This window comes from Hyperoodon ampullatus (genome assembly GCF_949752795.1).
Source record: "Hyperoodon ampullatus genome assembly, chromosome: 7".
NCBI classification, from domain to species: domain Eukaryota; kingdom Metazoa; phylum Chordata; class Mammalia; order Artiodactyla; family Ziphiidae; genus Hyperoodon; species Hyperoodon ampullatus.
Genome location: NC_136920.1, coordinates 61,250,992 through 61,278,991, shown reverse-complemented (window position 1 = coordinate 61,278,991; position 28,000 = coordinate 61,250,992). Strand labels below are relative to the sequence as shown.

Sequence of the window (28,000 nt, the reverse complement as noted above, 5' to 3'; positions counted from 1 at the left end):
CCAGGGATAAAGTATGTATTGGTGGGAGTGATAGGTGATTAATACAAAGGTGCATGAGGAAACATGTTGGGGTTATGGAAATGTTCTATGTCTTGACTGGTGTGATTACACAAGTATATACATCTGTCAAAATCATCAAAATGTATACTTCAATTGTATACACTTAAAAGTAAAAATTATACTCATTAAATTGATCATAAAAGTGGAAAAAAAGCAAAGTTGTTAGAAACATACACAATGAGCCATCTTATTATAAGCATATATGAGAAAAGATTTTCAGTTCTGGTTTCTAGGACTTTCAGTAACAGAGCATACCTTGTTTCCACCTTGATCCACATATCGAGCTGTGTTGTTATATACTCTCAACATCGGTACAAGACCATTGGAATTGCCATTAGTCTGAAAGAGAAACTGAGGATAAAGGCATCTGGAGGAGAAATAGGGGGCTCAGCAAGGAAAAGAACAAAATGGTTCAACAGTGGACAAATCACTCTCTCCCAGTCTACAGTTTCATCTGCTTCCCATCTCTCCCTCTGCTTTAAAAACACAATGCCCAACATAAAATAAAATTTTGCTGAATAAATTGCAATTATGTACAAAGTTATTTCATGGCATCTCTAATTTACAATGAGAAATAACAACTACAAGTCAAAAGAATCCAAAATCAGGATAGCTAAATTTAAACCCCACACGTTCAAAAGGTCATAATATAAAGAAATACTTTGGGTAGAGTAAAAACGCTACTGCAGTATCTTTTTCCCAAAAGAATTCAAGGCAATTTACAATAAGAATTATATGCAATGGATAAATCAAGACAATAAGGTAAATGGAGATTCTCAGCAATAAATGGATTCTAAAATGAAGATGAAAAAAAATACATAAACTCCTAAGACTAAAAGATACCTCATCAAATTTTTAAAATAATCCTTCTAACCCCAAGGCAAGCCTTTAAACAGCCTAGAAAGATAAGTGAGCAATGGCTCGCCCTACTATTATGTAATGAACACCACGTAATGGAATGGTTTTCTTCTGGACTCTTAACTTTATTCTATAGGGTTAGATATTTTCTTCACCTTACAGAGAAGGAAACAAACTCAGAGATGTAAAATAACTTGCACTAGGCCACACTACTAGTAAGTAGTGAAGATAGGATTTAAATCCAGGACTTACCCAAAACGATTACCTTTTTTTTTCTTTTTTTTTTCTAATTGAAGCATGGTTGATTTACAATAGTTAGTTTCAGGTGTACAGCACAGTGATTCAGCATTTTTGCATATTATACTCCATTATAGGTTATTACAATATAATGGGTATAATTCCCTGTCCTATACAGTATACCCTGGTTGCTTATCTATTTTAATATATAGCAGTTTGTATCTGTTAATCCCATGCCCCTAATTTGTCCCTCCCTCCTTCTCTCTCGCCTTCGGTAACCACAAGTTTGTTTTCTTTATCTGTGAGTCTGTTTCTGTTTTGCATATACATCCATTTGTATTATTTTTTAGATTCTACCCAAAACCATGATCTTGACTCCCAGTGAATAGTGAACTAGAAGAGATGAAATTTACCTCATAAAGTGACAATGTTTAAAACTTGAATCTTGGCTCTATCACATATTAAGTGACTAATCTCTGGAAGTAATTTAACTTTCTAAGCTTCAGCTTCCTCACTTATCAAATGAAGACTGTGGCTATACCCACAAAGTTACTGTAAGGAATAAAGTTTACTGTGTCTGTAATGATATCTATCTCATGAGGTTGCAGTAAGGGTTAAATGTGTAATTCACATAAAACTTTTACAACAGATTCAGCATGTAGTGAGCAATGAATAATAATAACGCTATCATTATTGCTAAAATAAATCAGGATTCCAAAATCTGACCCTAGAGACCATCTAATCAACCTCTAATAAGACAGATGAAAATGAGACCAGAAGTAGTGAAATTACTCAGTCTAAGTCACACAGCCAGCAAGTAATTAACAGAGATCCATGTCTCCCAAGCCCCAGCAAATGCCCTCTCAATCACAAGCCTGGTTGCTTATGGAGTTGAATCCCCCTAAGCCTATACACTTTTAGTCACACAACAGAGGCTTACCCCAGCAATGTAGCTGCCAGTAGCTCGAATACAACTCACAGCAACACCAATTCCCCCAGCCGACTTGGATATCAATGCACACTGCTTTAGAGTGTCATAAATGCCTTCAATGCTATCATCTTTCATACTCAGAAGGAAACAGCTACAGGGGAAAAAAGTCACAACTCAGCAAGGAACCGAAGCAAAGCAGAATCAAAAAATGATTATATAATCCAAAGACAGTAAGTTAGGCAAATAAACAATCTGAAGCTTACAAAATTCCTACGGGTTTTTAGAAGGAAAAACACAAAACAAAACTTTTTACTGGATATAACACAATAAGATATATCAACATATATTGTTTTAAGGTCACCTTGCTGCCTACCCTAGATTCTAAGCCTGGAAGGAAGGCTTAGAGATAAGTCTAAAAATATTAGCTTCCATGTTCACCAGACTGTAAATGTGCCATTATAACATTTTCTCATGTAAATTCCTAAGCATACATAACACCTTTTCAACCTATTAGTAAGCCAAGAAAAATTAAACATTTATGAAAAAAAACCCACCTATCCAATACTGAACCAAATTTGGTATGTCCATCAAAATTTAGCTTCCTTCCAGTCTTTTTGAAGACAATCCTTCTACCTGTGCTTTGGATCTTATCCTCCTACCCCAGGAACCTTAGTCTTCCAATGATCCCTTCACTAACTTAAATATTCAACCAATCAGATGGACTCTGTTGACTTTTTATATTAAATATTCAGACATTCAGAAAGGCACAGAGAATAATATAACATATACTTTGTACTTACCACCTACCTCAAGAAATAAGATACTACAAATATAACCTAATTACAATCATATACCATTTCCATGCCTTTCTACGTTCTTTTAGCACTGACATATGTTCCACATTTTTTAAATTTCTGGTTCCATATTAATTTATCTCTCTGTAACCCACTTTTATTTAACTCAATACTGTGTTAGAGATTCATTCCTACTGATACATATAGGACTAGTTTATTTTCACTCTGTAAGGTATTCCATTGTATGAATACACCAATATATTTGTCCATTTGCCTACTGGTGGACATTTGGATTATTTCCAATTTGTTTGCTATTCTAAACAATGCTGCTGTGAAAGTTCTTAAACATATCTCCTTGTGCTTATGTCTAAGGATTTCTATAGGGTATAAACCTAGGAGAGGGGCTTCCCTGGTGGCTCAGTGGTTGAGAATCTGCCTGCCAATGCAGGGGACATGGTTTCGAGCCCTGGTCCGGGAAGATCCCACATGCCGCGGAGCAACTAGGTCCGTGAGCCACAACTACTGAGCCTGCGCGTCTGGAGCCTGTGCTCCGCAACAAGAGAGGCCACGATAGTGAGAGGCCCGCGCACCGCGATGAAGACTGGTCCCCACTTGCCGCAACTAGAGAAAGCCCTCACACAGAAACAAAGACCCAACACAGCAAAAATAAATAAGTAAATTCATAATTAGATGGTTTAAAAAAAAAAAAAAACCTAGGAGAAGAATTTCTGGGTCAAAAGATATGCATGTGCTCCACTTTACTAAAGATTCTCCAAAGTGAATGGGTAAGTATACTCCATCTAGCAATGCATGAGAGTTCCCTATGTTCCACATTCTTACCAATACTATTATCAGCCTTTTAATTTGTATCAATCTGTTGGGTATGAAATATCTCATTATGATGTTAACTTTCATCTTCTTAATCACCAACAAAGTTTATCATCTCACGTGTTTATTAGCCAATCAGTTTCTTCTACAAATTAGCCCATGTTTCTATTTCGTTTTGTGTCTTTTTCTTATAATCCTTCAACAGTTAACATACATTGCAAATATCTTCTCCCAGTCTGAAACTTTTTTCAAGGTATTTGGTTCACAGAAGTTTTAAATTTTAATGTAGTCAATTTTTCCTTATATTGTTTGCTTATTATATCTATTTTAAGAAATCCTTCACTACTCTGAGGTCATATATAATCTATCAAGATGTAGGTTGATAGTCATGATGTCTGCAGCTCACTTTCAAATGACTCAGCCAAAAAAAAAATTTTTTTTAATTTTAAAGATAAAAATACATCTATATTGGGCTTCCCTGGTGGCGCGGTGGTTGAGAGTCCGCCTGCCGATGCGGGGGGTACGGGTTCGTGCCCCGGTCCGGAAGGATCCCACATGCTGCGGAGCGGCTGGGCCCGTGAGCCATGGCCGCTGAGCCTGCGCGTCCGGAGCCTGTGCTCCGCGGCGGGAGAGGCCACAGCAGTGAGAGGCCCACGTACCGGAAAAAAAAAAAAAAAAAAAAAAATCTATATGGCAAAATGTTAGTAATTTTTTTATCTAGGCAGAAGTGAGTGCATGGGTGGAGTTCACTGTCCTTTTCTTTAAATTTTCTGAATGTTTGAAATTCATATTAAAAAGTGGGGAGGAAAGTATTTATTTTCTCTATATGTTCTTCTAAAAGATTTTACTTTCACATTCTCTTGAATTTATTTCTATATATGGCATGAAGAAGGGAAATCTAATTATACTTTTCCCCATAGGATAACCAATTTCCTTAGCACTGTTTTCCCAATGAAATCCAATGACACCCTGTTATTCATCAAGTTCCCATATAAGCCTGAATCTCTCTTTGAGCCCTCTGTTATGTTCCAGTGGCCAGAGCAAATACTACACTATCCCAGAGTAAATATCACAAAGTATGGTATTTACTCTGGGATAGACAAAACATGGGTTTATAGTGGTCTTGAAATCTTGTAGGACTTTTTCTTCAAAACTATCTTGTTATTTATATTAGTTTCCTGTAGCTGTCCTAACAAACACCACTAACTCAGTGGCTTAATATAGAAATTTATTCTCTCACAGTTCAGGAGGCCAGAAGTTCAACAACAGTTTCACTGGGTCAAAATCAAGAACATTCCTCCAGAGGCTCTAGGGGAGAATATATTCCTTGCCTCTTCCAGCTTCTGGTGGATCCTTGGCTTGTAGCCACATCACTCCAATTTCTGCCTCTATCTACACACTGCCTTCTTTTCTTCTGTATGTATCATATCTCCCTCAACCTCTCTCTTATAAGGATATTTTTTACTGGATTCAGGGCCCACCTGAATAATTCAGAATAATCTCCCTATGTCAAGATCTTTTTTAATCATAACTGCAAAGACTGTTTTCCTTATAAAGTAACATTTACAGGTTCCAGGGATTAGGACCTGATATCTTTGAGCAGCACTAGATTATTCTTAGCATTTTGCTCTTCCATATAAATTTTAGAATCAGCATGTTGAAATTCTGACTGGAATTACACTGAAACTATAGATTAACTTGGGAAAAACTGACATTGTTACAATATTAAATCCATTTATGAATATAAGATCACTCTCCATTTATTTGTTTTTTAATGTCCTTCAATTACGTTTTAGAATTTTTTCCTTAAAAGCCTTACACACCTTTCATTAGATTTATTCTTGGGTACCTTCCAGTATTATGATATGTTTTAAACTTAAATCTTCTAACAGCTAAAATACAGACACTCAAACTGATTAATTTATGTTGAATTTACATCCAGATATTCTGCTGAAATCTCTTTTTAATTCTAATAATTTGTCTGTAGATGCTCTTCAGGAATCATTACAGTTTCGTTCCCTCATTTCCAATCTTATTTTTTCTTATCTTACAATGCTGGCTCAGGCCTCCACTACAATGCTGAAAACAGAGGTCCGACAGATCTAAGTTTTTAGTGGATTACCTTTTACCAAATAAAGGAAGTTATCTTCTATATCTATTTTGCTAGTGTTTGTATTATCGAAGTATTAAATGATATAAAATGTTAGTGCAATGAATTACATTAATACACTTTTTGATGTTAGCATATCCTTGAGTTCCTCGAATAAAACAAACTTGCTTAGGGTGTACTAGTCTTTTTTTTTTTTTTTTTTACAAATTACCAGACTCTGTTCCAATGTTTCCTTTCACAGAAAATGGCACCATAATAAATCCTGTTACTCTACCCATAAACTCAGGAACCACTCTTGACTCATACCCAAATCATCAAATTCTATCAGTTTTACCTCCCAAATCTCCTGAATTTGTCTATTTCTCTCAATCTCTACTTTCACCTCCCTAACCCAAAATACCATAATCTCTCATACAGACTACGATTAGAGTCCTCTAATTACTGTGAGTATTTACTTTAAAAAAAAAAACTTTATTGAGATATAATTTACATACCACACAATTCCCCATTTAAAGTGTACAATTAATGGTCTTTAGTATATTCACAGAGTTGTACAACCATCACCACAATCATGTTTAAAATTTCATTATCGGCATTTGTCTCTCTTCAATTCATTTACCACATTGCAGTAAATGAGCTTTCCAGCAAGTAAATCTCATTTAATCAGAACAAGAGTGATTAAATGTATATCAGGGCTTCTCTGGTGGCGCAGTGGTTGAGAGTCCGCCTGCCAATGCAGGGGACACGGGTTCATGCCCCGGTCCGGGAAGATCCCACATGCTGTGGAGGGGCTGGGCCCGTGAGCCATGGCCGCCGAGCCTGCGCGTCCGGAGCCTGTGCTCCGCAACGGGAGAGGCCACAAAAGTGAGAGGCCCGTGTACCGCAAAAAAAAAAAAAAAAAAAAAAATGTATATCAAATTAATTTTTATGTGATGAACTGCCTAGTTTCTTCAGGTCAAGGTTTATTTCCCTAGCAAAAGCATTTCAGAACATTAAAAGCGACTATAGATGACACATACCTAGAAAGTTGTGGGCGGTTGGTGCCAGCATTGAAGAGAGTGGGAGAGGCATGGGTAAACCACTTCTCAGAAAGAAGGTTGTATGTTTCAATAGCAGCATCAATATCTTCTTTGTGAATGCCCACAGATACCCTCATCAACATATGCTGTGGTCTTTCAGCCACTAAAAACAAAAGAGGAATTTTCACATAATGGGACATGTGAGAAAAACTAGGCTGAGATATGTACTTGAGTCAAAAAAAGGAACACCAAAAGACAATTTTAAAAATTTTACACCAAGAAGCAGCAAAATTATTCATAAACTAAACCTAAAGTTTAAAATGTTAGAGTTTAAATAGAAGTGCTAAGGCTAATAGTTCAAAGCTCTATTTTCAATATAATGAATAGAAAATGTAACACACAAACACATTCATGTCTCACCTTTTCCACTGATCTTCAACAAATAGGATCGCTCCAGCGTCTAGAAAAAGCAAAACAACAAAAAACTTCCAGAGCATAGTTTTTAAAGACATAGTAGATATATCATTCACAATAAGGCAATCTATTTAAATCTTTTCCATTTTTAATATAATCTTAAATGACAAGAATAGCATATTTCGTTTTACTAGCTTTAGCTTGGAACATTATCAATTGGCTATTTGTTTTGGAAAAGACTGCCTGAAAATTTCTGGAAAAAGCCAGCTCTATATTATTATGTGTAATGTTAATAGCAGAAGTTGTAGTATTCATTACCACATCATAATGGTTAACATTTATGAAGTGCTTATAAGAGGCTAGGCATTGATCAAAGCAACACACACACTCACTCCTCAAGAGAATTTGCTGTTGAAATTTTATTATTATCCCCATTCTAAAGATGAGGAAACTGAGGACAGAGAGATTAAGTATCTCGCTAATAAGAAATGGAGCAGAGATTTGAACCCAGGTGGTCTGACACCAACATTCATGTTCTCAAGCACTACAAAATACTGTTTATCAACACAAGAGTACTTAGAAAAGCACTTGGCACACAGTAGGAATTCAATAAACAGTTGTTGCATAAACAGTAGAATATAGAATCATTCTGGCAAATTACCTGTATAACTCCAAAGGTATCCAGAAGTAATATTTGGAAAATTTGAAAATTGCAAATGAATAAGCTATCTTTCCTTAATTCAAACAACCACCACCACCCTAACCCCACTAATCCCACAGGTCCCCCAACTCCCAACAAATTACTACCCCTATAATTGTATCACTAAAACATAAACAAAAACCTGTATTTCCTGATTCAAGGAGGAATTCCCACTCATTTGAAACCCATTATTTACCTTAAAGCCAAAGTAATTATAAGAGAAATCTCGATCATAGATAATGGCAGAATTCAGGCGCTGGTGAAGGTAAAAAAAAAAAAAAAAACCCATAATTAAGATAATTAGATTTATTTTCACAAACTCTGGTATCTTTCAGCCCTGACTCCAGAATTAAAATTGACATAGAATATAAAAGAGATAACACTAAGTATTACTGTTGCAGAATAGAAATCCATACCTGATGTCAAGAAAAAAAAAATTATATAAATTGAGTATCCTAATTAGGTTTAAAAACATGTACATTAAAGGACTAGAAGAAAACATGTAAGTATAAGTTGTATATAAGTAAAAATATATATGTGACTTACCAAACTTTCCCTATTATGTTTACAGTACATCTCTGAAGAGGGAAAGAATATGAGCATAAAAGGGACTATATTATCACCCTTAAACATGTTTTTAGATTAGCTATTACTCCAAAAGTATCGGAGCCATATAATTACTAATATGTATTTTTATCTTCCATTTTAAACTGCACATAACAATATATAAGATAAATAATTATGTTAATTCTAAGGCTCATCAAATCCATGGTCCTTTAACAGGTTTTAAACAAACTACTGCTGTGACAGTAATATTTTAAAGCAGAACTGGCCATTGTTACAAGCTTTTGTAGGCTATAGAGTCATTTAAAGAAAACAAAAGCAATTAGGTACAAATAATCATTTTGGATAGAGAAATGTGGAGCCAGTCTTTCAAAATACTATCAGTATTTCCATATAAGGATCCATGTCCAAGGACTTGAAAAATCTATACAAAACTCTTCCCTTCCTCTTAAATTTTTAAGGGCATCTTTGTTGCCAAAGACAGGTAGGGGCCTTGCATGAATAATGGAGAACTGAAATACTTGATTATCAATATTTATTTTTTAGATACAGGTTTTTGCTGTCATCATTTTATTTTTGTTTTTCACCTGTCTTCAAGATTATACATATGAACAACACACAACTCAGTTTTCTCTCAGTCTCCTTAACATCAGATACATATTTAGAGACAGCCGACTAATCATTCTATTACCTACAATTAAAAGTGGTTCTAATGTATATGCAGATATCCATGGTAGATAAATCCTGTGTGCAAAAGCGCTGGCTGGACCTACCCATCTTTTCCCTTCTGTTCTCTGGGATGTAGTTAAGAAAGGGGTTGAAACACAAATGGATAATTTTTAAGTTGCTGAGCAAGAAGATCTTTCAAAATTTTACCTGAACCACCTTTTTGGAAGTCGGTTTAGCAATGTCTACTAAAATTTTAAATGTACATACTCTTTGGCTCAGCAATTCCACTTAAGGGATTTACCTTACCAATACACTCATCTACAAGTAAAGCACTACCATACAAGGATATTCACTGCAGTGAAAAATGGAAAACAAATATTCATCACTAGAGCAATTCTTACATATATGTATAATGATGATACAGCTATAGAATGGAATTCTATGCAGGTAATTAATAAATGCTAATAAAGAACTATCTCTAAGATATACTTGCAAGTGAAAAAGTAACAGAAAGAATAGTATGCACAGTACACTACCACTAAAAGGAAAAATAAAGGTACACATATGTGTATTATAGAACAGCTCTGGAAAAATACATTTTAAAATGACAAAATGTTGCTGTTTCTAGAGAGGAAAACTAGGATTCAGAGAAGCAGAAAGAATTACTTTTTACCTCTATCTATTGTAGTGTTTACATTTTTTTAAATGTGCTTATTGTCTTAAAAAAAAGAATCTATAAAAAATTTTTCACCAGAAAAGCATTATACATACATCTTTATTGGCCAAAACAATATCCACTGTTGACTTGGCCACCATGGGAGAGTGTTGGCCATTATGTGGATTTATGTAGTTGAAGAGGTCTTCCATTACATCTAAAAACAAAACAACAGAAAATTAAAATATCAAAATCACTTAACAGCTAATTCAATCTTCAGGTAACAGTTTAAAACAGTGGTTCTCAACCGTTTTTCATCCCAACCCACCTTAGTACCTAGCACAGAAAGTGCTCAATGAACATACACACGTTTAATAAATATATAAGGAAATTTATATATTTATAAGCTAAATAAGGAAACAATCTTCCAGAGTTAGAGTGAGCATAGGCTCCTGTAGTTTGAAAAAGACTGCCAGATGATTCTGACATATAACCCCATGGAGAATTGCTGGTTGAAAATAAAGAAAAACAGAAATTATAACCTCTTCTCAAGTTTTTTTATCCTAACAAAACAGAAACTCAACTTAAAATTCAAAACCTATCATCCCAGGTATTTTACTTCTATAAATGCACATTTAGTAATAAGCCCTCTCTCTTCCAGACATCACAGCAGTATTTAGTCCTCTGCATTTATACATATAATACACATATACGCAAAGCTGGCATTCTGACTGAATTTGACTTAAATCCATAGTCAATTTGGGGAGAACTGATCTCTTTACAATAAATCTACTGAAGAGGGAGATATAATGTTTAAGTCCCCATATAACAGATCTCGAATTGAAAGCTGAAAGATTTCTACTCTCAGTCTACCAGCTGACTTCTTATATACCACTTTTTATATACCTAACAGATTATTTAACCTTCCTTTGCCCACATTCACTGAGCTATAAAATGGGAGTGCTGACTAATGGTGACAAAAGACTGACTGTAACACTTTGTTTAACCCAGAAATTATCAATAAATATTATTCTTTTTTCCAACCACACCACCACCAAGCATCTAAAGATGGGTTTCAAAAAAAAAAGAAAAAAGAAACAAAAAGATAAAGAAAAGTATCCACTGACCCTTCCATGCAGCAGGTCAGCAGCATGGAGAAATAGGAAGTTCTAGTCTCCCTCTGCCACTAACCTGCACACTTTGCTTTTTTAAACAAGATGGAACTTCTCTTTTTGACACTCAAGGTTTCATTCTAGTACCCTTATAAATTTTCTGAGAATACTAAATTCTTTCTAACTTTTTCCTCTAGACTCACCACTGAATACTTTCTTTGTTTCTTTGTGCAAGTTAGAGACGGCAATCCTTGCTGCCAGGATGGCATAGTCAGGGTGCTTAGTAGTCAAGGTCGCAGCTGTTTCAGCAGCCAAAGTATCTAGTTCCACAGTAGTGACCCCACTGTATAAGCCTTGGATTACTTTCATGGTGATCTGAGCCTATAAAAGCAAAGCCAAGAATTACTTATGCTTTCCCAAGAACCAACAGCTTCCTTAAGAGAGCAATGAAGAAAACAATCAATTTATATCAAAATAAAAGACAACTTCCTTTTATGAAAAATTATCTTTCAGAATGGTGGGCTGCGGAAAATTTAGTAATGAGAATTCATAAGCCAATAGAGCTGCTAGAAAATGCATACTACATATACAATGAAGAAGTGTGGAAAGAAAGAGAGAAAGAGAAAGAAAGAAAGCGGGGGGGGGAGGAAGGGAGGAAGGAAGGAAGTTAGTTTTAAAATCTAAGTAGAGCTTTTACAAAGATTAACAGTCACACAGGGAATCAGCTGAAAACAGACCAATGATTCTATAATTATTTCCCCATCTTTCATTCAAATTCTCTCTATATAATCAGGGTTCATGCTACATACTTACCCATTTTGCCCCAATTCTACCTAAGGACAAGCACAGGAAAGCAAATGAACCAAACTTTAATCATTCCAATGAAAGGAGATGAAGATATAAGTTAGCGTTGGGGCTGAGTCATCAAATAATTTAATGGCTACTCTTTCTTTAACATTTCACAAATTACAAAATATCTCAACTTTCATGATCTTCTCTGACATTTCACAATTATCTGTGAGATGGGTATATAACTATCACCACTTTACATGAGGAACCAGGTTACTGGGACTTGCCCAAGCTTTACTATCTAAGTCTTCTGGCTCCACATGCCATTCAACCTCAATGCATTTCACTGTTTTCAAGACCATACTGTAAGAGATACCCCTCTTTAAAACACACGATGCTAACACACATATGTATGGAATCTAAAAAAAAAATGGTTATGAAGAACCTAGGGTCAGGACAGGAATAAAGATGCAGACCTACTAGAGAATGGACTTGAGGACACGGGGAGGGGGAAGGGTAAGCTGGGACAAAGTGAGAGAGTGGCATGGACATATATACACTACCAAATGTAAAATAGATAACTAGTGGGAAGCAGCCGCATAGCACAGGGAGATCAGCTCGGTGCTTTGTGACCACCTAGAGGGGTGGGATAGGGAGGGTGGGAGGGAGGGAGAGGCAAGAGGGAAGAGATATGGGGATATATGTATAGCTGATTCACTTTGTTATAAAGCAGAAACAAACACACCATTGTAAAGCAATTATACTCCAATAAAGATGTTAAAGAATAAATAAATAGATAGATAAATAAAACACACAATGCACAAGCCAAGAAAGACAAATTCGGGGCTTCCCTGGTGGCACAGTGGTTGAGAGTCCGCCTGCCGATGCAGGGGACGAGGGTTCGTGCCCCGGTCTGGGAGGATCCCACATGCCGGGGAGCGGCTGGGCCCGTGAGCCATGGCCGCTGAGCCTGCGCGTCCGGAGCCTGTGCTCCGCAACGGGAGAGGCCACAACAGTGAGAGGCCCACGTACCGCAAAAAAAAAAAAAAAAAAAAGTCAAATTCTAAGTTGTATATATGTATGTGTTTATTGAATCTTTAAAAAAAAAAAAAGATTAGGGAATTCCCCAGTGGTCCAGTGGCTGTGTCTCCAAGCTTCCACTGCAGGGGGCATGGGTTCAATCTCTGGAGGGGGAACTAAGATCCCACAAGCCATGCAGCCGCAAAAAAAAAACAGATTAATCCAACAGAAAATGAATGCCATTTCCCAGCTGACGAAAGCATGCCCCCTCAAAAAAAAGTGTGTAATTACTAGTTTAAAATCTATTCCAATTAAATTTCAGATCTAAGCTCAAGTTGCTCCTGATCACTTTCTTCTCAGATCCAACAATTAACTCATGTTCAGTAAAAGAGTAGTTAAGTCTTCTAAATGATTTCTGGTGCTACATGGCAAGTAATCAGAAGTCAGAATAAAATAACATCTGTGTGCTAATAACCATGCCAGATCTAAAAACACGTAGACTTTTTCAACTAAATCTACCCTAGAAAGCTCGAGTCAGCTCTAGCACACCTGCACTCTGAAATGTGTGCATGAGGCAACAGAACACCTACGAGTCACGATACCTAGGTTCTTCCTCCTACACTTCCACTCACTTGTACAAGTCACTCCCCTTCACTTTGGACCTTCCTTATCTATAAAACAAGGAAGATGAAATAAGATGATCTCTCAGGTTCGTTCCAACTCTAATATTCTACTATTCTAATTATTGTCTAGATTTCTAAATGTAAAAGGGAATTTATAATAAGTATATTTTAAAGCTGTAAAAAATTATTTTCTTTTGACCATTTTGGTCAATTCAATATTTATTGAGCATCTAATTATATATGTGTTAAGCATTGTGGATATCACAAGAACAAGATACAGGCCCCCCCCAGCAATTCTCGGGGAGGACAGAGACATATAATTAATTTCAATACTTGGTGGTTAATGCTATGAGGCCAGCACAAGTGCTATAGTAGTACAGATAAAATACCTAAATAAGGATGGCGCAGTATGGGTTTAAAAAAAAGAAGGTTCTTAGAGACTCCGTTTAGTAAGATCATTTTGAAAGCCATGTGGAAGATGTATTTGAAGACGGCAAGATGAGAGGAACACCAGGAGAACACTTCAGAGACCACTACAGATAGCAGTCTAGATAAGGGATGCTGAGGGTCTAGAGTAGAGGAGGTATAGAAAGAGAAATGCACAGCAACTTGCTTATGAATAGCTGGCTCTCCTTAATTTAAAAGCTGGCCATGAAATCTATTTTATATTACTTTAATGTATTCTTTCCACATAGGTAACAAAAAAGCAAATTTCCAACCAGTTTCTACCCAAATGACCACAATTCCAAAACAAGTTTTTCCACTTATGAATAAAATAATTGACTCAAAGAACCCTCTAATATAAAATGTTAATGTCAAGTTTTCCTCTTTGCTCACTTTTATAGTTCTCTGAAAAGTCAGAAATCACAGCACAGAACAAAATGTAGAAAAAAAGTTTTGTTTTGGTTTTTTTTGTCTGTTTGTTTTATTTTTTTTGCCACGCCACACGGCTTGAGGGATCTTAGTTCCCCGACAAGGGATCAAACCCAGGCCATGGCAGTGAAAGCACCATGTCCTAACCACTGGACTGCTAGGGAATTCCCAGGAAAATAAAAGTTTTAAGCAATAAATTCACATTTTATATCCAAGGCCAAACCAAAATATAGAGCAAGTGACTGAAGGGCCAGAGATAAGAGATAAGCAAAAAGAAGCACATGAAGCAAGGAACCCAAGATATAAAGCCTATTCACTTACAGGATCAACAAAGTCCATATTGAGTCCATAACAAAGCTTCTGGATTCGAGATGTAATTTTGTCAAACATAACTCGCTCTTGGCGGCCATCTAAAGAATCAAACCATAAATTCATGTTAGCACTTATTAAGACAGCAATGTCAAAGAATCAAATGTAATCAGCATGTAAACTTTTTAAATTGGCCAACACGAAATGCTATTTCATAGATAAAAGATTCAGACCCCCAATAGTTCACCAAGAGATTATTTTTTATCTTCAAAAAGTAGGGATTCTATATTGATTCTTCCCTTACATTATACATCAGATGGATTCTTACAATAAATTTCCCTACCCCACCTTGTCCAAATGACAGGCAGAATTACTCTTTAAAACTTAAGTCAAAATCATATCACTACCCACCACCGCCCAAAAGAGGTTTATCATCTCCTTCAGAATCAAGTCAAAATCATTACAAGAGTCCACAGAATCCTACACAACCTGCCTGTGTGCCCCCTTCCCCAACTTCATCTCCTACTCTCCCACCTTCCTCACTCACCAAACCCCGGCAACCCTGGCTCCTTGCTATCTATACCTCTTTTAGGTCTTTGCTCAATGTCACCTTCTCAATAAGGCTTTCCCGGATCACTCTATTTTAAACTGCAATGCCCCAAACACAGTCTTGCTCCTCTTTATGCTCCTTCTATGCTTTATTTTTCTCTATAGCACTTATGGTCATCTGACATACTCTATATTTTACTTACGTATTTGTTTATTGTGTGGCTCTCCCCATCCACTAGAATACAATTTCCAAAAAGAAAAAGATTTTGTTACGGTTCATGTACCAGTGTATTCCCCAGTGCCCAGACCAAAGACCAAGGCCTACCACATAGTAGGCACTCAAATATTTATTGAATGCCAAATGATTTATAAACCTGTCTCCATTCTAACATCTTCATGATAAATTTGGCTTACATACTCTCCTAGAGTAATTAATGACTTTGAATTTACTTCACACCATGTAAAGAAGTACTTCTTTCTATTTGTAACTCAAAACAATCTCCCAGAGGCAACTTCTTAGTTTTTATTTTGGAGATATGGAGGCATATACATATGGACCTCATCTAGTTAGTCCTTTTATGGTTTTGGACTTAGATCCTATTGCTCTTTGCTCTTCCTAACAAAAAGTCCTGGCTGGCCCGAGGACTTTCTCAAATGTTTGATAAAGAATAAATAAACAATAAGATACCACTAGTAACCCATCATCAATAGAACAAGTTACTTTTTCTTAAACACTGATATATTAACTAAGATAGCCCTTCTCTTTCTGATCACCACTGTGATCTCCTTTTCTAACCAGACTCACATATGCCAGTGTTTAAACTCTGGAATACAGTTAATTAGCTGGCCTACACTGGGACTGAGCCTTCAATGCTCTACCAGCTGGTTAGGCAGACAGGTGAGCACAAGGCACTATTAGCAAACTGAGAATCTGCAGCTGCCAAATTAATCGGGAAACTGACAGAAAGTACAATGGCGGGCTTCCCTGGTGGCGCAGTGGTTGAGAGTCCGCCTGCCAATGCAGGGGACACACGTTCGTGCCCCGGTCCGGGAAGATCCCACATGTCGCGGAGCGGCTGGGCCCGTGAGCCATGGCCACTGAGCCTGCGCGTCCAGAGCCCGTGCTCCGCAATGGGAGAGGCCACAACAGTGAGAGGCCCGCGTACCGCAAAAAAAAATTTTTTTAAATAATAAAAAAAAAGAAAGTACAATGGCAATTGTCTTAATTCATACTGGAAAGTGGAGGCACACTAAGGGGCTGAAAGACCAATGATCCATTGTTCTCTAGCCTATCATTCCTCTTGGTCATTTTTTTTCAAGCCACATGTTGATTTTATCATATCACTAATCCCTGCTTACATTATTATCCTCTCAAACAAGGCCTTCCTTAATTTGGTACCACATCTCCTCTACTGTTCCTTGCGAAATAGCCTAAGTCCCAACATGGCCTCCCATTTCCACATCCATGTCACTGCTTATACCTTACTCTGCCTAAAAGTCCCTGTTCCACCTTTCCATGCATCTAACTCATACTCACTATTCAACTCTCACCACATCCATGAAACCTGCCCCAACAACTGTAACCCACATTGACCTCTTCTTCCTGTGAAATCCTCTAGAACACTAATTGTCTGATTTCCTCTTGGGTGTAAGCTGTCTTTTTAAATTACTCTCTCTTCAGGAAGACTTTATTAATACTGTAAGACCAAGGATGTGCCTCTTCTACAAGATATGAACTTTCTATTCCCTCTACCTGCAACGTTCAGCCCATGGACCTTCACATAGCTGGCTCTTAGTATTATTCAGGGCTCAGCTCAAATGTCAGCTCCCTCCCTGAGGATACAAACCAAGATTACTTTCTCATTCATCTTTACCACATTACCCTGTTTTACTACCATCATCTCACTAACCACTATCTGGAATTAACTGATTCTTACATGTTTACTTGTTTCTTATATACACTTAACTACTGTCACTCACCGCAGAATGTAAACTCCAATGAGAAAAGGGATTTAGCTTGTTTTGTTCACTGCTGAATCCCCAATACCTAAAACAGTTCCTGGCATAAAGAGATGCTGAATATAGTCAGCCCTCTGTATCCATGGGTTCCACATGAACAGATTCAACCAACCGTGGATCATGTACAATTTACGATCCGCAGTTGGTTGGAGCCCTGGATGGGGAACTGGAACTCACAGATGCAAAACCCACAGAGGCCGAGGGACTACTATGGGACTTGAGCATACATGGATTTTGGTATCCACAGCAGGTCCTGGAACCAAATGCCCATGGATACTGAGGAATGACTGTAAATACCTTCTGAATAATTGAATGAATGGGCTTCTATAGCCTATACTTTACCTATTAGAATATTGAACATATTTTATTATACTATTGTTCTTGTCTATCTTTCTCAGTTGATTGTAAAGATCTTTGAAAACAAGACCTATGTCTGCCTACTCACCACTGTAACCTCAGTGCCCAGCACAGTATCCACACAGATCTGCAAAATATAGTAACACAGTCGGCTGTAAAGTGAATTAGAAAGGATGGGAGGGAGGAAGGGAGAAGAGAGGGAGGGATAGACAAAGGATATGGAATAGAAGAGATTATCAGAGTGCAAACAGATGCTTTAAAAGGTATTATTTTGCAAACTTTTGTTTCAGTTTTATGTAAATACTTACATATACATGTGTGTGTACTCAGTCATGATGTAAAATGCAAAGGTTTGAAAACACTATACTAAAGTCCAAAGCACACTTTTTTTTTTTTTTTTAATTCTTTGGCTGTGTTGGGTTTTCGTTGCTGCTCGCGGGCTTTTCTCTAGTTGTGGTGAGCGGGGGCTACTCTTCGTTGTGGTGTGAGGGCTTCTCATTGCGGTGGCTTCTCTTGTTGTGGAGCATGGGCTCCAGGTGCGCAGGCTTCAGTAGTTGTGGCTCGTGGGATTCAGTAGTTGTGGCACGCAGGCTCAGCAGTTGTGGCTCACGGGCTCCAGAGCACAGGCTCAGTTGTTGTGGCACATGGGCTCTAGAGTGCAGGCTCAGTTGTTGTGGTGCGCAGGCTTAGTTGCTCTGCGGCATGTGGGATCTTCCCCGACCAGGGCTCGAACCCGTGTCCCCTGCATTGGCAGGCGGATTCTTAACCACTGTGCCACCAGGGAAGTCCCGAAAGCACACTTTTCAACTCAGCTACACTGCATTTGTTCCACTGGTCCTCAACTTTTTTTTTTAACCTTAATCTCCTTGAGCAATACGATACTGTCCCACCAAGAAAAATAGCCCAAGACAGCAGATGAGAAAAACTCATCTACTATTCCCTTCTGTTATCTAAGAATTTTCATATGGATTATTCCTGCATCCCTAACAGCCCTAAGATCATGGAAGATGGAGATGCCTTCTCCCTCTATTATTTCCCTCATGGTGCTTAGCAAGATATTAGCACATTCAGTAAGTAATACTTTAGGTAGGCTGCTAGTTGCCCTCCTGAATAATCACATTAAGATTAACAAAACCTACATGAGTTAGTCTGCTACTATACTATCATGCCAAAAATGGGGGGGGGGGGGATATCCTAAGCAAATTAAAGATCAAAAATAAAATAAAGAAACAAATCTAAGTACAGCGTTGTATATTAACAAGGCTTTACAGATGAACCAGTTTGCAAGGCAGAAACAGAGACACAGATGTAGGGAATAAACCTATGGACAACAAGGGAGGAAAGCGCTGGGGCGGGGGAGGGGTGTGTAAATTGGGAGGCTGGGATTGACATATATACACTAATATGTATAAAACAGATAACTAATAAAAAAAATAGAAAAGAAAAAACAAGCCTGGCAGAGTCTAGCAGCAAACCATCTGGATCATATTATGTTCTCTGAAGGAATGAGAAACAAAATAAGACCTGCCTTTTAGAGTTTGTTGTAGATTGTATTTTTTAAACCACAGTATTTGAAAGTGGACCCAAAAGGTTAAAAATGCAACACAGAGGTGTTACCCGCTCCAGAGATCTAAGTCCACAAGTTTTTTTTTGCTTGTTTTTTGTTTTTTGCGGTATGTGGGCCTCTCACTGTTGTGGCCTCTCCCGTTGTGGAGCACAGGCTCCAGACACACAGGCTCAGCGGCCATGGCTCACGGGCCCAGCTGCTCCGCGGCATGTGGGATCTTCCCGGACCGGGGCACGAACCCGTGTCCCCTGCATCAGCAGGTGGACTCTCAACCACTGTGCCGCCAGGGAAGCCCTAAGTCCACAAGTTTTCAATTCATCTGTTACAGATTTATCATAAGGGCTCCTCATACTTACATACCTTTTTCTAAAGGTCTAAAAAACTGAATGCTCCTCTCTCACTCACAGGTATGGACCAATAAAAGACCAGAAAAAGACCAAAAAAAAATACAAAAATGTATTTTGGTCTTTGGTCTCATCAGCTAAAATGGGAGACTTGGGAAATTCAGAGAGTGATGTTCTAAAGATACTAATGCCAGGAAGGGCCACCACTGTCCACCTCTCCATCTCTCAGCTGTACGCCACCTAGTTACAACCAAATCAACCACCTGCCTACTCACAACACTTATCATATCCTATATTTTAAAATAATTATTCTCATCCACTCATGAATGAGCATCTATATTCATGGCAGGTCCTGTGCTAAGTGTGGGCATAAAGTCCCCATCTTTGAAACACTCACAGCCTAGTGGACAAAACAATCAGTCAACCAGTGTTCACTAAGTGCCTACAGTTTTGAAATAACTTCTTTGCTTCAACAGAGGCAAGTAGAGTCGACTCAAAACGTGTTCGTACCCGTCCCATATGGTTCTCTGTTAAGAGTATGTTTTGCTCTTGTTTTTCCAACCTGATTAAACCTTTTCCGGAGGCAAGTCTGTCTCCTCTTATAATTTCACAGAATCAAGCAAAGGACTGACACAAAGGAAGGTACTCAGCAAGCCTAACGGGAAATAAGTGTTGAGGAAGAACACAAGTCCCTGGCTCTTCCCGGTCCCCCACGCTGCCAGAAGATGTCTTGGCCACCCTACTCTAATTCCATATCTCTTCCCATCAAGGGTAAGGCCAGCCAGTCCCGATCCCAAACTCCTCCGGGACCACTCCTCGGGCAAACGGCAACACATCCCTCACGAAGGGCAAACTCCGTGGAGATGTCTGTATCTGAGCCTGACGTTTTTCACCTCACAAAAGAGATCAGGAAGCTGGTAGGTGCCCGGGTAGGGTGCAGAGCCCCTGCTTTACTAGCTCCCCCCGTGCCTAGGACAGGTGACCAAGCCTTTCAAATAAAACTCTGTTGTTCGCTATGGGTTCGCAGCCTGGCCTCACCAGCATCTAACCGGGTGACCGTGCAGTCTCCGCACCTCTCTCTGCGCTTCAGTATCTTCACTCGCCAAGCGGACCCAATAACCCCTACCTCAGGGGCTCCCGGTGAGGAATCAAGTGCCGCCTGCAAAGAGCTGTGCCCGCACAGCTACTATTCGCTAAAGGGAAGGTGTTACTCTTTAGACATGCGGCCGGATGGCAGAGCCAAGGGGCGCAGACTAAAGGCCAGAGGGGGGTTGGGGACAGACTGACGAAAGGGCAGGAGGCCGAGCAGGTGACAGGGCGGGAAGCTGCCGCCGGCAGCGCGGGAAGCGGCGGAGGCGGGCGGGCGCGGCTAACTGCTAGGGCGGCGGCAGCCCGCGTACCTCACCCACCGCTCCCTCCCCGGTCTCTCACCTCGCTTGATAACATGCATCGCAGCTAGTGGCTGAGGCGCCGAGGGATGCAAGACGCGGCTGCAGCTCTGAGGCGCCGGCGGGATCGAGAAGGTGGCAGAGCGCGGAAGGTCAGGCTCGAGGGGTTGCTCGGGTGCAGGTCCTGGAGTTAGGGCCAGAGCGCACTTTCCCTCCACAGAGCAGAGGAAGGAAATCCGAATACTCTTCCCGCTCCCGCCAGCCACAATGCAAAAGCTGCGCGACAGAGCTCGCAGGACGTCACGCTACGCTGCCAGCGCCGCGGCCGGTGGGCAGGCCTAGCGTAGCAGAGGGTCGACCTCGCCCCGCAGCCGCCATGTTGAGTGTGGGCAGGGCCCAGGAGACGGCGCCTCTCCCACGGCAGTGTTGGGTGTGGGCGCGCCCGGCGGGAACGCCGCTCTTCGGCCGCCATGTTGGGTGTGGGCAAAGCCCAATCTGGGGCCCCGCGGCCGGACGTAGCGCGCAGAGCCAGCCAGGCGTGGCTCCGCCTCTCTTGCCGGCAGGCCCCGCGGAATTCAGGGCGGTTCTAGTATTTTTGAAATAGCAAAACCCCAACCATCCGCTTTTTCTTGTCTTGAAGACTGTTACATGATGATAACCCAAGACTGTCGTCGAGCTGAGCTCTAGCCTGAGATCCGCAGCCGGAGGCTGGGAGCCCCAGGGCCCTTCGGGCGGCCTGAAATCTCGCACTCAGGTTGGAAGAGAGCCTTGCTAGGCCAAGGGCCTTTAGAGGTTATCTTGACGGAAATGGGAACGAGCCCAGGCAGAGTTTTGAGCAGGGCAGGGCTATGATCCATTTGCTTTTAGAATTATCCAGTGGATGTGGCTCGTGGAGGTAGAATGGACAGGACTTGGTTACCGAATGTGGGGAGTCAGAATAGGTGAGACATGATTCACAAGGCTGGTGTAGAAGCTTCTGATTTGGGCTAGGCAGACTGATTTTTATGATATCCCACGTGGCATGCCCTCCCTAAAACCTTTCACTGGTTCCTTACTGCCCTCAAGGTGGTTCCAAGGTTCCTGTGAAGTACAGTGATACCTCAAAGATATTGGTTGCAGACAACTGCAGTATAGCAAATATCACAATAAAGCAAGTCACACAAACTTTTTGGTTTCCCGGTGCATATAAAAGTTATATTTACACTATACTGTAGTCTATTAAGTGTGCAATAGCATTATGTCTATTTAAAAAATGTACATACCTTAATAAAAAATACTTTGTTGCTAAAAAATGTTAACCACCATCTGAGCCTTCAGCGAGTGGTAATCTTTTGGCTGGTGGAGGGTTTGAAATATTGCAAGAATTACCAAATGTGACACAGAGACGTGAAGCAAGCAAATGCTCTTAGAAAAATGGTGCGGATAAGACTTGCTTGCCACAAATCTTCAATCTGTAAAAAACGCAATACTCGGGCTTCCCTGGTGGCGCAGTGGTTGAGAGCCCGCCTGCCGATGCAGGGGACGCGGGTTCGTGCCCCGGTCTGGGAGGATCCCACATGCCGCGGAGCGGCTGGGCCTGTGAGCCATGGCCGCTGAGCCTGCGCATCCGGAGCCTGTGCTCCGCAATGGGAGAGGCGACAACAGTGAGAGGCCTGCGTACCGCTAAAAAAAAAAAACAAAAAAAACGCAATACTCGCGAAGTTCAATAAAATGAGTTAGGCCTGTAATTCTAACAGTCACAGGTGATAAGTGAAGCCATATGATAGATAGGGTCAGATGGCCTAGAGATAGGGTTGCCAGATTTAGCTAATAAAAATGTATCCCCAATATCTCATGGGACATTATACTAAAAATTTGTTTGTCTAATATTCAAATACTGTATCCTGTATTTCATCTGGTAACCCTACCCAGAGAGCCTTTGGGAATGTGTATGAGAGTTTCACTTTCCCCTGGCAGTGGAGAAATGTCTCTTCATCTTGTCTGCTATGCCACAAAGAGCACAGAGAACACAAGGAGAGTCAGTCAAAGCCAGCAGAGGTTAAAATCTCCTACATGCTTTATTGGACTTCAAAGAGTCTTATGAAATAACACAGAAAAACCCATGTGAGGGTGTCCAGGGGGTACAAGGCAGTCTGCAGCCTAGCACCCTCCCAAGACCAGCCCCAGGTGCCCCCACCCCAGGCCCAAAATAGGATCCCAGAGTAAAGACACGGCAGGGAGTGGGGCAGAGGGAAAATACCTTTGCAGCCATTGCAAAAACAGGGAAGGGAGAGAGTTGTCTAGAGGGTGGGAAGGGCGGGGGAGTGGTCACACAGCCACCTTGACCTACACCATCTTCCTTAGCCACCCCCTTCCCTAAACCGGCTGTGTCCTTCTTGAGCCTCTGGCCCAGGCTATGCAGAAACATGAAATTGGGGTCTGACAGGGCAAGTATGCGGTGCAGGCACTTGGGAGATTCAGGAGATTTCATTTTTCAACTTTAAACTGTCTTTTGGTTCAAATGTAACAACATCCTGCCCAACAGCTCCAAGGCCCCATTAGAGCCCTGTATCATAGCTGAGGCTCCCATGGCCACGGGAGCCCACTGTCCTGAGCCTCAGGAGTAATGAGGCTTGGGGAGCATTTGGGCAGCACCTCTTATAGACAAACCCTCCTGCAGGGTGGGGGAGCGGGGATAAGAGAAAGGCAGGTGTGGGTGAGAGAAGAGAGAAAAGGTGACTGCCTTGTAGCCCACATCTCTGGCTTCCGCTCATCCTCCAACTAGGAGAAGTCTCGTCCGATCTATCCCCTAGCCTAGCCTCTCTTCAGAACTCTAGTGGCTTGTTCTCTGGGAATTGGTTTCGCTCCCCCATGGACCCCTGGAGGCCTCAGTGAGCTCCAGGCCGAGGTTCCCTCTGGCCCACCACACTCCCAGAGAGCAAACCACAAATATTAGGTCCTAGGCCCCAGTCTGGGGCAAACAGAACCATGGTCGGGGGGGTGGAAGAGATCTGAGGCACAGGTGTCAGAAGTTACTCCCCTCTCTTCCCCCCTAGCCTCTAGGGGAAGTTGGGGAGTGGTGGGAGGGAGGAGCCCGAAAGCAGGAGACAGAGAGAAACAAGAAACCAAACCTCAAAACTGGGACAGCAGAGACAGAAGCTGGACCCCAGAGGTGGACTGAGAGCTGAGGGGACAGCAACTAAGACATGCACTGAAGTGGAGAGGGAGTGACAGCAGCAGCCCATGGTTGGGAGGGAGGCAGGGCAGGCAGGCCATGGTGGTCAGTTAATAAATAATGTTGAAGGACCCAAGGATACGGGGGGCAAGTATGTACAGTGCCCAGGCCCCAGGGCCAGCCCCTCCCATGCCCCATGCTGGGGGCCAAGTATCTTGGAAGGGAGGGAAGGGGAGGCAGAAGACCAGGTGAGGACAAGCTGTCCCACAACTGCCACCCTCATCCTGCCTACTTCTTAAGAGGCTTCTTAAAGATTTTGAGGGGAAACTTCTTCCGGCCTGGGCTGGAGTCTGTCTCCTCACCAATGGAGCCATTATCCTCCTCAGCCACGGCCTTCTTGCCAGCCAGGTGGGGAATTCGTGTATTTCGGCTAGCCTGCAGGGCTCTGCTGTCCCCAGCTGGAGACGGTGTGTCTGGGTCTGGGGAACTGGGGCTGTGAGAACGGGAAGAATCCAAATGTGGAGAACCACTAGGTGGGGCCGGGGAGCTCAGCTCCATCAGGCTGTGGGCCTTGTCCAGCCCGTGGTTCAGTGCCAGCAGTGCCTTCTTGGCCAGGGCAGGGCTGTCAGGCAGTTTCTCCACCAGAGAGCTGGGATGGACCCCCTCAATCAGCCGGTGGCTGCCATTGGAAGTCATGGCACTGAGAGCTTCATCTGCAGCACGGACCATCTGAGGAGGCTTGAGGACCAGACGCTGGCGGTCACTCATGTGGAGGGAGGACTCCGAATCGGAATGGGTCAAATCCCTGTAAGACAGGTCAGAGAGGAAGAAAGGGACGCATAGAGGATGGGGGGGCAGGGGGGAATTTGAAGAGGAGAGAGGGACCAAGAGAGAAGACAAGGGCCGGGTAGGAAAATGGGGATGAGAGAGGGGCAGGAGAGATGAAACAGGGTGAATAGCAGGTGGGAAAGAGGGAAGAATGAGGAACAGAGGGAAGTTGAGCAGGCCGTAAGCACGGGGTACGAGAGAAGGAAGGAATAGGGAATAAGGATAGATTGGAGAAGAGATAAGGAGAAAAGAGTAAAATTGGGGAGGAAGAAAAGCAAAAGGAGAAGCAGGTAGAAATAAGGAGGACCAAGGGGAGAGAAAAAAAGAAAGAGGGAAAAGTGATGGAGAGAGAAGAGACAGACAAGAAGCAAAAACAAATGTCATTATACCATTATCTTTCTGGCAAAGGGCTTTCTAAGGCCTGCGCCCCACCCCTGATGAATGGCCAGGCCCTAAACCGGTGCAACCATTGGCTTCAATGCCACAGGCATCCTCCTCAATAAAATCTCTGCTTCCATAGCTGGCTAGATTTCTTAGGATTGAACCCTAAGCTAACACAGAACCCGTACATTTCTCTGAGTCACCATTTTCCATGCCTTCCTCCCCCATTTACTCCTGTCACACCCTGGGACACATCCAGTCTGGGCCAGGCCCCAAGGAACAGGGCACATGCAATAAGTGAGCCTGACCCAGCCTGGGGAGAAAAAGGTTAGAACAGCCTTGCAAACAATCCCTCACCCACCCCAAAAGGCCAAGATGCTGCCTCTTCCAGCCCTCTGTCAGGATTCAAAGGAGGTCACACAGAGAAGTGTTTCAGAGTTCAAACCAAAGCTGGCTGACAGCAGGAAGGCTGGGGTCTTTTTCAGAGTTCTGCAGATGGGGAGAACGTAGGGAGGCGTAGACAGACAGGACATTGGCCTTTATGGAGCAGTGGTTCAGAAGAGCTGCACGCTGGAAGTCCTAAGGTCTAATTCAATTTCCATCTCTGCCTGAGGCTTGCTGTGTGACCTTGGACAAGTCATCTAACCTTGCTGGTCCTCAATTTTGGCCAAATGAAGATAACACCAATTCAATTATCTTGCAAGACTGTTTGGAGGCCCAAATATGTTGGCAAAGCACTTGAAAATGTAGAAAGTATTGTGAGAATGAAGATGATGAGGCCAGTCAAGCAGGAAGACCCTTCCGTGGGCCAGTCACAAGAGGCTTCTTTGCAAGGCTGAGCTACGGGGACACGGCACTGCACACTGGACATGCACACACAGAGGCAGTCCAGGATACTCGAGACCCTTTAAGGGGCTGGCTGTTCCTAAGAAGACCATGAACATTAGTCGAGGACGCCACACCTCCTGCCTCTATAGACAAAAGGGTAGATATGGGAGTCCCCTGCCAATCTCGTAATCCTCCTCCTTTCCCAGAGGCCTGAGAACCCATGGCAGAGGCAGAGGAGAGGGCTAAGGAAATGTTTAAACATCCAAGTCAGGAAGCCAAAGGGAAAGGGTCATAAGTGGGAGAGGAGAGCACAGCAGGACCCGGAAAGAAGGAGGCTATGGGTGGAAAAATTAGGGAGGGCACCAGGCTCCAAAAACAGGCAAAAGCAGGAGGCTGGCTAATAGTTATTATTGGTTTAATTCTCAGCAGGAAACAATTAACTTAAGCAGCCATGCTGTGGGCCAGTACCTTCCTGAAGACAGGGGATAGCAGAGAACAATCCCAGCTCCAACTCCCATTCCAAATACTGTTTCGGCCACGTACTCTAGTGTTTATGAACTGTCTCATATTTGCTTTCATATTTCTGATAGTGTCCTTGCTTCTATCTAAATGTGTCCTTGTTTCTCTAAGTCCCAAGATGATCCTCTCTGTATCCTGCCTTTTCCACACAGGTGTGAACCACTGAGCATGGTGCCAAGGAAATTCTGGGGAGTAGCCACACCAGGATGAGGGGCCCTCTAGGCTGAGGAGGTGAGGATCCTAGGAGCCTACCTTTCTAATACCAAGGAAGGACGAGAGGTCAAGAGGTTGGGGTCTACCCAGACTCACTCCTCCTGGCCCACTGCCCCATTTGGTCATGATTCCCATCCCTCTGTGCCTCCATCATCAATGAAAGCTGAGACTTCCAAAGCAAGAAAAGAACCTGGGAGGAAGCCTGGGTGGATATAGGAGGGGAAAGGCCCATTGAGGCAAGCTCACCTTCCCTCCCTGAATCTTTGAGACAATTCAGGTCAGGGGTGTCCCTCCCCAAAGGCTGGGCTGCCTTGGGCTCCCACCCCAAGCTACTAACCTTACTAGAGAGCCTGTTTGCCTTTAGACACGATCCTCTGATGCATGGTGCAAAAGAAAATTCAGTAGTGAACAGGCCAGGCAGAGGCACGTACTTCCCCACCCTCCCTCCCCACTGCCCTCAGCCTGGGCCTTGGAGCGTGAGATTCACAGCATCCTCTAGTGCCCCCAACCCACTTCAGTCCTCTCCATCTGTATTGGGAAGGGCAGTCTCCTTGCCTAGGCTTTTGGATGAAGATGAGGATGAGGATGAAAATGAGCAGCTCTGCTTCTAGTAAAGGCTGTCCTTTTGTGAAAGAGAAAGGAACAGCCTTCAAGGATAATTATCCAGAGGTTCGAGGGGCAGAGCTAGAGAGATTGGTATCCAGGGTGAGGCAGGACCAAAAGGAAGCAACAAGGTGAGCCGGCTGCAACCCAGAGGCCAGGATTGAGCCGTGGTCACAGCTTCAGAGATGAGAGGTCCTTCCAGAGGAGAGGGACTTCCTGAGGGTCCTCAAAGCTGGTTCAGGCGAGGTCAAGGCTACTATCTCTGACCCTAGCCTATCACCTTGAGTTATTAGCAGGGAAAGTCCCTGCAGCTGCCAGACCAGGCTGTGGGAGAAAGCCTTTCACCAGTTCTTATACAGTTCACTTACTGAGACCTTGTGAAAGGACAAAAATATCCAACAGAGTGTCCTGGAATGGAAAGCCAAGTCCTAGTCTGTGTTCTGCTCCTAATTAGCTTTGGGACCTGGGGAAAATTACTTAACCTTTCAGAACCTTAACTCCCTTCTCAGACATGAGTGTTTTAACGCCAGCCCGACCTATAAACCTCGCTTGTCCAAAACCCCTAAATCTGTTTCCCCCCTTCTGAAGAGTAATTCCATGAAGGGTACTACATCCATTCAGTCACCCAAGCTAGAAACCTGGGCATCATCCTACACTCCTTCCTCTCCTCCACCCCTCAAAGCCA

At 42.1% G+C, this 28,000-nt stretch overlaps 2 protein-coding genes across 9 annotated transcripts in view; both read right to left on the bottom strand.

Moving 5' to 3' along the window:
* RRM1 (ribonucleotide reductase catalytic subunit M1) overlaps positions 1-20,851 on the bottom strand; it is a gene marked incomplete at its 5' end in the record, with an annotated part of 37,879 nt that extends 17,028 nt beyond the window's left edge. The window contains 9 exons of the mRNA XM_079708188.1: positions 316-399; positions 2,096-2,237; positions 6,838-7,000; positions 7,258-7,297; positions 8,148-8,207; positions 9,956-10,056; positions 11,155-11,332; positions 14,578-14,666; positions 20,833-20,851. Of these exons, the coding sequence (XP_079564314.1) occupies positions 316-399; positions 2,096-2,237; positions 6,838-7,000; positions 7,258-7,297; positions 8,148-8,207; positions 9,956-10,056; positions 11,155-11,332; positions 14,578-14,666; positions 20,833-20,851 (876 nt within the window). The remainder of the gene's footprint in view (positions 1-315; positions 400-2,095; positions 2,238-6,837; positions 7,001-7,257; positions 7,298-8,147; positions 8,208-9,955; positions 10,057-11,154; positions 11,333-14,577; positions 14,667-20,832) is intronic.
* A 3,380-nt stretch (positions 20,852-24,231) lies between these two features.
* The window catches only part of STIM1 (stromal interaction molecule 1), a gene marked incomplete at both ends in the record, with an annotated part of 189,758 nt that continues 185,989 nt past the window's right edge, over positions 24,232-28,000 (bottom strand). For 7 of the 8 annotated variants that reach the window (XM_079708330.1, XM_079708327.1, XM_079708329.1 and 4 more), the window contains one exon: positions 24,232-24,748. In XM_079708330.1, coding sequence (XP_079564456.1) covers positions 24,232-24,748 — 517 coding nt within the window. Of the gene's footprint in view, positions 24,749-27,049; positions 27,087-28,000 lie in introns of all 8 variants that reach the window. The other variant, XM_079708334.1, reaches the window with a different exon arrangement.